Source organism: Diuraphis noxia, unplaced genomic scaffold (genome assembly GCF_037042655.1).
Source record: "Diuraphis noxia isolate RWA-SAM2 unplaced genomic scaffold, SU_Dnox_SAM2 contig0002, whole genome shotgun sequence".
Lineage (NCBI taxonomy): Eukaryota > Metazoa > Arthropoda > Insecta > Hemiptera > Aphididae > Diuraphis > Diuraphis noxia.
This window is the reverse complement of record NW_028301712.1, coordinates 42,812,771-42,826,822: the sequence shown is the minus strand read 5'-3', so window position 1 is coordinate 42,826,822 and position 14,052 is coordinate 42,812,771. Positions and strand designations below refer to the sequence as shown.

The following is a 14,052-nucleotide window of genomic DNA, read 5'->3' as shown; positions in this document are numbered from 1 at the left end:
AGCTATCAAAATCGTTTTGTATATTTAAATTATTGAAATTGTTTACAGACTGTAAAATTGTTATCATAATATTGTATATAATTTTTCTGTAATATTCTTATGTTTTCAGAAAGCTAACAATACTTTTCAAAATAAATATAAAATTGAGTAACAACCATAATATTACATATTATCTAATTTATGGTTGAGATTTACTTACTAAACATTTTAAACTAATTTTGGGCAATTTAAGGAAGTTTTAGGTAATAGTAAATTCATATAACCCTACGCAGGGGGATTACCTATCTCGGTGTTATACTTATACTTCTCTTGGCAACCTCGGGTAATAAAATACAGCTAGAAATAATGTAGTATATTATAAATTGTTTTACATATTTCGTTAAAAAACAATATATTGCCCGGCGTATTTGATAGTAAAAACACGTACATCACTGCAATGTTCAATATTCTTATTAGTACTGAATATCCGAACGAAAGTAGTAAGTAAGTTATAGCTTCAACGAAAACAGCGACCGATGAATATCAAACATATTTTGGAGACATAATATTATAATTTATTATATTACTAAATTCATATATAATTTATAAATAACACGAACAAACGTAACAAGTACAAACGATCGGAACTGGGGCTACATATTGCATTTTCAGAAGGCGTGTTCTGCCGCCTGCAGATTTAATAAATAATATTTATATAGATACAATTATATAAAAAGATGGTACAAATTTCCTTGTAGACATCATATTTATGAGTTAATTTTCAGGTATATTTTTGAGATTAAAATAGCACAAGTTACATCAGATGAAGATGAATATTATCTTCTAAGTATTATTTTGTAATTAATTAGAAACAATTAAATTAAAAAATTTGCTATATTTATATATTTTTTATAAGATTTTCTTGATTTATACGTAATTTAATAAACTGAAATATTGTTTTAAATTTGGAACTAGTAGCTTTTAATGCAATTTTTACAACTGTTTATCATTCTTATTAAATAATTATAAGTTTTTCACGTCTCCCAATCTGTGTGGCGTAAAATCTAACAAGAATGTTCACAGACAATATACTCAACAAAATAGATGTTAATTATACCAAAAATATTTGGCGTTGACAGAAAAAAAACGCATCATTGTTAAATTAATTTCAGGTCTCGGTTACTTCCTTTAATTAATTTATCATCACGTGCACTTCCAACACCTCACATTATACCTACGCTTGTCATTCCAATATTATGTATATAATTATAATATTTTGTATTTAGTATAATAAAAACATTGAATTTGAACGGCTATTTTAAGAATTTGTGTTTATAAATTTTAATTAAAAAAAAAAAATTAGTAAACTATAGACGGCTGAAATCACTTTCCGGGCCCAATCAGAAATTTTTTTTCCCGTTATTCAATGATACTGTTAAGATATTTAAATTTGCAAAATATGTTGTCTCGCTATTCAACACCGACTGCGCCTACAAGTTTCAGACAAGCATAGACTTCACCAAGCATATTCAGTGACGTCGAAGTGTTCAAAATATTATACTATGACATCACCCCCCTCCCCTTCCTAACAACGCCACATTCTTAAAAACGTAACCATCAGATGCAAATCAAAGCACTTACATATAGTTAATACAATATTTAAACATTTATTTTTAACGTAAATTCTGGATGCAGTACCCCTAAAATACCATAAGGTGCCCCCCCCCCCACCAATCAAAAAAATATTCCATGATTTTTATGTCATAGACTAGGTGATTAGCACCACTGGGTTATATTATAACCTACCGATATTTGTATTCTGTAGGATACTTAAATCTATGACCATGGTATTCGGTTTCCTGGTTACCGTGAAAATTATAAACAATTAAAAATTACAATGAATAACAACTTTGGAAAAATTTCGCGTTTTCTTAAAAATTGTCACTAGAGTGGAAAATACTATTGGAAAATACTATTCCCGGGTCGAGCCGTGCTGTCAAAAAATATTGTCGGGCCGGGCTTACTCACAAAAAACAATTCCCGGGCTGTCAAAAAATATTGTCGGGCCGGATCGGGCTGTAAATTATCGGCCCGTGCAGACCTTTAATATATATATTATACATAAGTATATTATAATATAGACTATATTCACCTTTTGGAAGATCACAAATTATTAACTGTTTAGTGTTTTTGTTTAAAAAAACTTGGGGAATTTGCTCTGATGTGTAGTATAGGTTTAGAAGTTTAATTTTGTTGTGATCACAGTTATAACCGTCGTTTAGATATACCTACTTAAATGTTGATACATACGACTGTGCATCAGGGGCGTCCTCAAGGGTGGGGCGAATGGGGCAGTCGCCCCCTCCATGACCTCTATTTTCTTTCTTAAAATGTTAATAATTTTTATAAAAATATAACACTAGGAAAAAAAAAATTTTTTTTTTTGCTTTTTTACTTTAATATATCTAATTATTATATATATATAATATATCATTAATTTACATTTAAATTTAATAATTCAATATGTACACAAATATTTTAAAACTGTGACTCTGTTAATTATACTTTGTTTTTTGTATCTATAACTATGCCTATGTCGGATGATGAGTTAAATTTGGTAAAAAACCTAGTAATTGGTGTATTTTCATATAAATATATAGGTGATGTATGAAGTTTGCCCCCCCCCCCCCTATGAAAGGGTCTAGGGACGCCACTGCTGTGCATTGTATATGCATAACCCAGTCGCCAAGTATTAACCAAATTACCAAAGTTAATTAACTTAAGTAATTTAGATCTGTGATTAATATCACAGACATTAATAAGTCTAAGATATAAACGATAATATATTTTGACATATTATTAGGTACCTTTGATATTGCAATACCGATTAAATTTAAAACTCAAAACTAAAAACTTAGGATAATTCCATTATCCTGTTCATTTACATTTTACAATAATATTTCTTGGTCGAATATATGTATGACGTAACAGATTTTGGTAGGTAATGGACTAATGACAAATGTATAAATTAGTAATTAGGTGTCCAAATCCCAAAATTAATTTGATAGTGTATCTAAATTCAATCAGACATTGATTAAATTCCCATAATTTGTAAATACCTACTTACTGGCTACTTAAAAAGTTATGTTTACAGGATTTAGATTTAATAAAAATATGTAATTCAAGCCATATGGTTATTAAAATGTTCATAGAATTAAAAACTTATCTTCAAGTTCGAGCTGTAATATTTAGCATGTATTGATAAATTATTGTTGTTTAACACTTACAAATTTAACTAATTGCATGAATGTTATACATAATGAGTCTATTATAATAAAAAAAAAATGGCTAATTGCAAGTTGCAACTTTATTACCATTGGATTATGAATAGACATTTAAAAAATATGTAATAGATAGGTAGTCTGTATTATTTATTTATATATATAAAATACATATATTATTTACATAATAAATGTATAACTATTAAACTATACAATGATAATTGATAGTATGAAACACACACCATGCTCTATAAAGAATTTTTTTTTTTAATCAGATGAATAGCTGATATTATAAAGTATATAACTATGAAGATTTACTACTAAACCTAACTTACTACAACATATTAGTTATTGTTACAAAGGATAAACCCTATACATACTTTTATAAGATTTAAAGAGAAGAAACACATTTATATCAATTATGTTAGACAAACTTAGAACAATATTCAGTCTTATAATAAAAAAAATAAATAAATAATTAATACATGATAATAATTTGCATATGATGTAACAAAACAATGTAAGAAAAAATAAGCACTTCTAAAAAATGAGATAAAATAGTAATATTATTAATATGTAATATATATAATATAATTTATAAATTTTATGATTATACCTAGTAAACAATTTTCCTAAAAAAATTAGTTAAAAAAAGATTAAAAACTATAACTGGGTTGAAGTCGAAATAAAAATAGTATTATAATAAAATTATCATCATCATAATAGTAAGTCTAACTATCTAAACTATTTAAACATATTATTAAAAAATTTTAACTTATTATATAGAACACTTATTTAAAACATTAAAATTTGCAAATGTATTATTAGTACAAATGAAAAACATAATATTCTTAAATTTATTTTTAAACCTTATATTCCATAAATGTAAATGTATTAAGCTCAAGCACTTATCAGTTTAACTTTCATTTACAATAAATATAAAACTTCATTTTTTTAATATTAAATACAAAAATTTTAATTAACATTTTTAAATTTTTAATCTAAATAGTAGAAATCTTATGATATAAACAAAAACGCAAAACATAAATTTTTCAATTTACCAAAATATTAAATAATTGAACAATTTTTGCAAGTATAAAAAGAATAAATAGTAAATATAATTTTAACAACATGTCATATAAATCTAAACTTTTAATTAGCATTACAATAAATACCCTTAATGAAGCCCAAAGTTAAAAAAACTCGAACAAAAACAAAACAATTATTAAATAATAATAAATAAAAACATAAGTCTTTAATACCAATATAGTAATATATAATAAAATGTACAATAAAAGGTCATAAACATGAGAATATGAGATACATTTTAATTATATTATTAATTTCATTTTAAATACTTGTAATAATTAGAAGTCATGTACATCTAAATAAATAAATTTTAAATTTTAAATTAGTAATTTGTTTTAGAATTTATTTTTTAGCATTTTTCCTCAAATTATATTTTAAGGATTTATACTAGTTTGTGTAAAACAAATAAATGTCAAATAAATAAAAACGACAAAGTCCAGTTTGTCTAAATTGCATCCTACCCAGACAAATAAATTCAAATGTGAATTTTTTACTTTTTTCATTCAATTAACTATATTACAATAACAGATGACCAAAAATTAAAATTATATAATTATTAAACCCTATTCAAGTTAAATGTTTTTTTTTTTTTTTTTTTTTTAACAAAAAACCAACTCAGTCTTGAATTCACACCTTTGTTCCTGTAGACATCATAAATAATATACTATTGCGATTTGTAGTTAAATTGATAAACCTCAGCAGGAACAAAGCTGAGAATGTTTAAATCAAACCAGTCAAAATGTGTATCAGTTCTTTTATAATTAAGGCTACTCAGTCTTATTATTTAACTATGTGAAATGTAACTGAATCATACAAATATAATATTGGCCCCCAAAATAGTGTTTGCTAAAACTAATGAACACATGATTTTCATATATGATACACTGAGCATTGAATATAATAAAGCTTCTAACAATGTTTGTGTAACATTATGACATAGAACTGCATGAACACATTTGTACATTATTTAGAAGTTTCAGTGTAGATTATTTAACATTAAATACAGTCTCCTTGGTTTAAATTAACTAAACAAAATATAATATACATGTATATTATTACTACTTAACTACATAATATTTTAACAAGTAGCAGTCTTATGCGGTTTGAGATATCTGTTTCATGAATATTAATAAAAATAATAATAAATGGAGGGAATCATTTAAGTGAAAATAGAGTGGATAAGCATTTGTAATTATTCAGTTATTTACAATCGGTACCTACAATTTTAGGTAGATATTTTGATACAAGGAACTCTTAAATAACGATAATTGAGCAGTTGTGGGGATTAAATGGCATTTTTAAAAATGTTACCTGATATTTGATGTAAAAAACAACCATTTATTTAGCTACCTGAAACAATGTTTTTTGATTTAAATTTTTCAGACTTGGAATTCACATAAAATTAAAATTGTAAATAAAATGTACGTAATTAAATTAAGGTTATACCCAAAATTTGCAAGTTTGATTGACCCATAAAACAAAAACTAACAATTTTTATAAAATAGGGTCAACATCTTAAAATAATTTAAATCCAAGAGAATGATGAAGAGCAAATTCTCAATTTAATTGTACAACCTTTTCTGCACCAATTAACCCTGGTATGTCTTTAACGCAAATTTTAAAATGACATTACTAAAGCTAAAATAGGTTTGACTTCAAATAGCCTATACCTAAGATTTGGGTTTCAGTTAAATTCAATTATTGAATTCGGATTGCACATACTGCCCATCCAATGTAAACCACCATTTCAGTCCCTATCATCGTTACCAGCGGCTAACATAGGTACAGAGGGCGTTTGACTAATAGGCGCCATAATAACTCTAGATGTAGGTGTTGCTTGCATTGATGACTCAGATTTACGAGAAACTGATAAATCTTGTGCTTGGTCATCATTATCTGTCGGAGTTGGTGATTGTGTGTCTTCTCTGTGTCCAGCATATTTGATCAGTTCTGGGCTACAAGGAGAGCCTCCATCATCCATTCTATCTGAACGAGGTGAATGCCCATTGTTAGAAGTTTCGTGATCTGATTTTATAGGCACTCCAGATAATCCAAGAGCATGATGTAAGAAACCAGCAGTTGCATGTTCCATGGCTGTAGAATGACCCGATTCATCTTCAGCTCCGGACATTTGTCCTGAGAACATAACACTACTAGTACCTGGACCTAATCCATACGCGAAGCCGAGATTGCCATTGTTTACTCCTGATCTACGAAATGGACGGCTTGTGGTTATACCCAGTTTCTTCACTTTATCATAAAGAGTACGAGACGGAACTCCAAACTTTCGAGAAGCTTGTAATGCACTCATGCCAGTTCGAACAGCATCTATTGCAGACATAATATCTTGCCGTGTATACTGTTTGTATCTTTTCCACTCAGGCTTATGAGATGGGACATAAGTTGCAATTCCTGGAGTTACAATACCACCTATTTAATAAAGTAACATAATTTATGTTAATATACACACAATTTTGGTAAAAAACACATACATATTTTTTAAAGCTAAAAATAGAAGTAAATTAATTAAATAATTACTTTTTGAATCGCCATACATTGATTGAGGTGAGGATGAATTATTCATTTTTCCCATCTAAAAAAAAAATTTAATATTTAACAATGATTTAATCTAAGTATACCGTCGACTCTTGAAATTTTAATTTTAATACAAATAATTTGAATAACCAAAACAAAAATAAATTTGTGTACACAAAAATTATAAATTTAACAGTTTTAAATATACCAATAGATATATGTATTTTTTATTTTAAATATTTACCCTTATAATTTCTTCATCATCATTCATTGACATATCAGGAGGATATGGAGAATGAGGTTCTGATCCTTCAATTTTAATCTGCAATACATTTATTGTATTAAGTATTTAAGTTTTGTATTTTTGAATATATATTTAAGGAAAATAATAAATTAGATACTGACCTTTGAAAATTGGCTGCTATTTTCAGATCCATTCGACTGTGGTCTATGATGTTCCATTGCTTCAGAACCATATAATGGCAGAGCAAGTTGTTGTGAGGAATCAGCTTGTCCCTGTCCAAGCACAGTTCTCAATATAGGTGTATCTCGACCCATTAACATGCTAGATAATTTCTTGCGTCGCAATGGTGACATTCCCGGATGTCCTGCAACCATAGCATCATAACTTCCACCAAACATTGCATTTGTCACTGGTGTTGAAGACAACTGCATGGTAGGCATTGGCCACATTGGAACGTTACTTCTTCCAGGTCTATGGTCAACTAATGGTGGTGATTTCCCATAATAGTTTTTGTTGTAAAATGGTGATTGATGGGTAATACCAGTACTATGCGGAGGTGAATCATTGTGCTCATTATTATTGTTAATATTGATGGCGAGATCTTTGGATGCGCTCGTATTTCCATCAGGTGATACGTGATTTGGAGACGAAGTACTTATTATATTTCGGTCTTCGTCAACGGCAGGAGTTGCACTTTGTGGTTGATATGTATTGTCTTGAACGAGTCCTTTAACTTTAAGCATTTCAGCGACCTTAAGCAAAGCGGCTAATTGATCATGAGCAATATTCACTTCACCTTTGTACATATAGTCAAGTATGGCTTTCATTTCAGAATGGCCAACATCTTTCAGTACAACTGCAGAATGTTTACCAGGTACCTCAGCAAATACTGACTGAAAGTATGACGAACATGCAGCCAATACCATTTTATGACATTTGACAGGTGGTCCACCCTCACAAAACAGTGTAGTATCGGTAAATTCTTCAGATTGAAATAATTGAACAAATACATTTGTTAGATTTGTCTGATGATTGTTCCATCGCAAACAGTACTGTTGATCTTGTCCAGAAATCGTATTCAAATGGTTGTTAGTCATTTTGATAAAATATAATTTAGTGTCTGTTCATCAATTTGAATTTTCAAAAACCTAAAAATTAAATAAATTTATAAATTAGTTATATCTTCTAACGATTTTATTAATCTATTGCATACATAAACTAATATTTAGTAATCTTAAGTGACTAATTTTCATATTAAAAATTATTTATTTTCTTAATAAAAATAAATAGGCATTGGTCTACTTAAGTATGGATTCAATAACAACGACTCTTAGACTATCTTCCAGCTAACTACAGTTATTTACTCTTTTTATTTTTACTATTTATATTTTTAAGAATGATAATATTTACAATCTGTGTACAGTATCCACTAAATACAATAAGCATACCAGGAGGGTGGACCCTGGGTCAAGGACCACCCTCCCCTTCTTGTCACGTATAAGTATTTTAGGTAAAAACATATACTTCTATACTTATTTATACAAATTAAGATGGTTAATCAGACCCCCCCCCCTTATGAAAAATGTATTGTTACGCCACTGAGTATACGTATAAAAAAGATTCATGAACTTGTTTGAAGACTATTTATTCAATGTATTAAAAGCAGTAAAATTTACCAATAAAATATTATGAAATATAAATCTAAATATCGACGTCAATACAGGTAAATTGGTTTATCTTTTGTTTTTTCATTGCTTAAAAACTCCGAAAATAGCAAAAAGCATCACAAAATATAATTTCACAAAAATATAATTACATTGCATTGCAAATTAATTAAAAATTTTACTATATAAAAACGTAACCAACTATGTTTGTTTTGAAACAATGCCAATTCATTGATAAATCCTCAATCATTTACAGTAATAACTGATGATTCACCTAATAAAAAAAATGCAAATTCCAACATAAATGTGTCTGAATTTATCTCCCGTTATGGAGAAAAGAGAATACACAATTCATTATGATAGTTAAATAAAAGAAAAGACACCTGTGTTTTGGTTAACATCGTTTGACATTTGAAAAAAAATGAATAAGCAACAGACCATAACATCATTCGTCTACCCCATATCTATGAACCGTATACAACGACAACCCCAATTGTCTACAGTATGTTCTCATAATATAATATAATTAAAAAAATACCATAATTTTTGATTATTTTTATTTTTATTTGAATTGTTTTTCAAAAGTCTGACCACCAACTCCCACGCAACAAAAATGTAACATTACAAACTCGCAAATAAATATACAGACTGATTAAAATATAATGATATTAATTTATTGACTAGAAATATTATATGACGTATTAATTATTTCACAAAATGATCAGGAAGATTTAACTTAAGTTATAAGATAATTAATATGGCATATATATGTAATTCTAAACCTTTTAAATTACCTATATGCATTCAGTGCAAACGTGGCAAAGGGGCCGATACTTGAAGGAACGAATTATATTCAATATTTAAATATTTAAAATACATTAATATCTAATAATATCATTATACCTAAACTATACTTTTATATGATTTTATAATGATTGAAAAACCAACGTATTTTTATTTAAATCCAAGAAACTAATTCAACAAGCAATTGAAACACTCTGTATACACACACGCCCGCATAATAACAAAACGTTTTTTATACAATAACGGCATCGCGAATACGGAATCGGCCCCAGACATAACAACCCTCGAACGGGACACGGTATTTTAGGTACAGTCCGCCAGACCAGACGGACCCCTCCCACCCATCACAACCAGTGGCAACTATTTTTCACGTTTTAAGTAGGTAGACATCAGCGTGTGTAAAAAAAATTGCGAAACACGACAATCGTGTCTGGAACGTGGGTCTGGCGAAACAGAGGGTGATGTCTTTCCCATTTTTACCTGCTCACCCGTTGTCTGGAAACACCATAAACCCTTGCCAAAAATAATAATAATCAAATAAATCATTTTTGTAAACTAATGTGTATTCAGTTATTAAACGGTACTTTATGATTATCATACATTATGTTTTTTGTTATTTTAGTATTATTTTTTCTTTTGTTTTCGTTGCGGGCGCGGTACCACATAATTCAAAAAATAATCTTATTTGTAGTTTACAAAATATGTCGTGTTTTGACATATGGAGGTAGATATGTCCACCGAGTATCCCGATGGCTTCATTTTAGTTGACTTTGCCAATCGACGAGTTTTTATGGTCACCCCTATATACTCAAAACGTTTTGTAAATATCGATCCGTAATTAAATTGATGACAAATGTAAACAGAAAACTTTCAACCGCCGTAACAACAATTCTTGAGTAGGGACAATTCAATTTTAAGTTAAGCCCGTTTCTAAGTGTTTTCAAGAAAATGAACCAAAAACTTTCATTAGTTATCTAACTTGAAATAATATCCATTCAATAATTATCCATGTAGGTACATTAAGTATTTCAAAATGTTAAGATATTATCATTATTTGCTACTATCTATAAAATAAAAGTATAAAATAGTTCATGATTTTGGTTTTGTGTTTTCTTGATGCATAAAGCATAAACAATCGCTGTACATTTTTTGTTAATTGATTTTTAATTACTCAATGTTGAGTTAATTGTCCCTTAAATATGAATAAGTATCAATCGCATGTCAGTAAATTATTAAATTGATCAAAGTGTTATATGTAACTTGGTTTTATACTGTTACTAATTAAATGTTAAAAAGTTGAACCACACTTAATTTTTTTATGCATTTTATTATATTTTATTTTATTATTTTATGAGCATATTAAAATTAACCCATTAAAAACTTTGTAAGACAAAATATCCTTACAATTTAGTTGTAATGATAATTTAACAAATTATTTTGAAATATAAAATAAAATAAACTAAAATTAGAATTAAGGAATTGTATGAAGTTGATAAAAAACTACTTTGATGAAACAAAATAAATTTTTTTCCTAATATAATTTTTCGGGATATAGGTATTATGGTATATTTTTGGCGATGAATTAAATTTTAAATCAATAGTAAATAATACGATAATGTTCATAATATGAAAGGATAATTGAAAGCTACAATGGCAACGTAAATTTAGAATTCAACGAGTAATGCCGTACCTTCAATTACCAATAAGATGTTGAGGACATTTCAAGTAAACCGGAAATATTTTTCACTCAGAGGCCGAAAATGAATAAGAATACTTATATACTTTTGAAAATAGGAGATGACAACAAATTTGAAATATAGATACAAAGATACAATAATAATTATATGCTATATGTTATAAATTATTTATGAAGAATAACAAATCAGTTATTTCAAAAAAAAAAAAAAAATCCGTACTTTATAGTTGCAGTTAAATACAATGAAGAGACGCGTTTTTACCTATTTATAAGCCATGATCCATTTTGACATACACAATATGTACCTACATTATAACACATTAAAAACAAACGGCAATGGACTATAGAACACATAAAAATATAATAATTACTAAGTATCTGCGATATTTTTTTTGTCGTTGGAATAATCTCTATTGAAAAAATATTATTTTATCCTAAAAATTAAAGTACCTACACCCACACCCGCCATGCTCGTAATCGCCATTTCGTTATCTTAGTGTGTCAAAAATCAATTATTCGTAGAAGCAGATAATTATTTTAATATTCTAGAGTTTGAATATTTCGCCAATTTAAATTTATCATCAAACCAACAACCATGTACTATGATAGGCGGCAAATTACTTGAATTGTAATTATTTTTAACATAAAATTATTATTCGCCCTATTCTGGTATAAGTATTTTTTTTTTTAATTTTATATTCGTATTTATGGTTTGGTTATATAAAAGCAGCTAACAAGTATAATATAATTGTATAATACTCGTCATCGCAATCGGTGGGAAATAGGAAGTGCGCACGGTTAACCGAGGATAGCGATGAGGAGGCAGTCGAAAATTAGGTGCGGAGGGGTTGGAAACACACCTTTTCCAGTGAATATCACTAATATCGCAAAAAAATAATTTTCTTTCCGATGATTCCACACCAAGAAATTCATCACCGGAACCTGATCATATACGTGTCTTCGTAATATTTTATCATTTTAAAATATGGATAGCATTTTATTAGTTTTATTTCCTATACCACTTATTGAAATACAATTAGTATTGTAAAATTAATAATTAACAATAAACTGTACAAAAAATCAATTAAGTTCTCAAATTTAGATCAAAAATCAAATTTTGTATACAAGCAAAATTTTCTTAAAGTGAGGTAAATGCTAACAGGTGTTGAGCATATGACAGGTGTAAAGGTCGTAAACATAGAATACCGTTTGACAGACAGTCGATTGCCGATTACACTGATTATTTATAAAACGACAGTATTCGAAAAATAAAATTTTTTCTTGAAAATATCTATTATTTGTTTAAAAGCTTACGAAAACACAAAAATAGTCCAGTAGGAAGTCGCAGTCCCTGCTTGATTATGTATTATAAAAATATGAATCACTTTAAGCCGTTGATTTACTACAACTTTACTCTGTATTCAAAATCAGAGACAGTCTACAAGACCGTTGGTTTAAAGAGACAATATAAAATATAGCAAACCATCAGCTGCAAGTAAAAAAACGGTTCTCATACGGGACATGGGAACGCGAGAAATTTTCTGTGACCCGTATAGGGTACATTATTAGGGTTAACCGGTTTATTTGCATAAGCGAATATTTGAATAAAGTAAATGCAACCCGCGGTATCCGGTGATTTCCATAATTAATATTTGGCGGGGAACATTTCGCCAACCCCGTCAAGTGGCTATAATAAGACCCGCATGCACAGTATAAAGTATAAATTAATCGTAACTACGACACGATTTATTAATATACAAAGTGTGTGTAATAAAATCCAATTAGAACTTGTAAATACGTACCAGGATACATTTCCTGGGTCAGCCGGAAGACCACTGCAGATTTCCCATCCAGCACACTCCCGAGCAGACGATTCGACGCGAATTGTGTACACAAACGAAATATTATACTAAATAAGTCGACGATAAACTTTAAAAAATTGAAAAAAAAAAAACGAACAACTTTTATGACATATAATTTTTATACATCAACAACTTTTTTTCTTTCTCGTTTTAGTGTTTTAGTAGAATAATATAAGAGAAAAAAAAATAATAAATTATATTATCTAGTTAAATAAAAATTGTCTATGATATTGTTATAATAAATACGATTAAAATATAAAATACGTTTAACAACAGCGACGAAAGTGGTGAAAGATAGAAAGAGAGAGTCGCAAGACGTTCGCGGCGGGGGCCGTATACGCGTATCGGTCGTGTCTTCGACTCCGGGCCGACTGTCGGTGTGCGTGACGTGTGTTGGTGTGTGCGAGCGACGTGCGTGTGCAGTGCGGTGGTTGTAACGCCGGCGACAGGGTGCGCCCGAATAAATGCAACTCTCTTTCGGCGAGCAGCGCGCGCGCGTATAATAATGTGCCGCCGCACTCGTATACGCACGCATTCACGTGCACTCTCTCCCGCTCGCACAAACTCTCCGGCGCAACGTCACCGCCGCGCACTCTCTCGCACTCTCTCTCCCACCCCGCCGCCCGTACGCACGTTGCGACCACGTATCGTTCGCACGCACACGCACTCTCTCTCCCGAAAAAAAACGGGTTGGTCGGCGGCGGCGGCGGCGGCGGTGCACACACACGCACGCGACTCACGCACTTTTTCTCTCCCCCCCTTCCCCCCTCGACAGCTCCACCAACACCCCGTCATCGAATAGTAGTAGAGTCGTAGTAATAGTTGCGTTTGCTCGTGTGTGTGTGTGTGTGTACATGCAGATAATAATATTTATTATACAAGGTGATACGCTGAGCAC

At 29.7% G+C, this 14,052-nt stretch overlaps 1 protein-coding gene across 1 annotated transcript; it reads right to left on the bottom strand.

The window, feature by feature from the left end:
- Positions 1-3,212: 3,212 nt before the first annotated feature.
- On the bottom strand, positions 3,213-13,634 carry LOC107169839 (uncharacterized). The gene is made up of 5 exons (XM_015519764.2): positions 13,095-13,634; positions 7,290-8,276; positions 7,129-7,206; positions 6,888-6,942; positions 3,213-6,779 (listed from the first exon to the last, which is right to left on the bottom strand). The coding sequence occupies exons 2-5, from the start codon at positions 8,223-8,225 to the stop codon at positions 6,097-6,099; spliced, it is 1,752 nt and encodes a 583-aa protein (XP_015375250.2). The 5' UTR covers positions 8,226-8,276; positions 13,095-13,634; the 3' UTR covers positions 3,213-6,096.
- Positions 13,635-14,052: the final 418 nt, after the last annotated feature.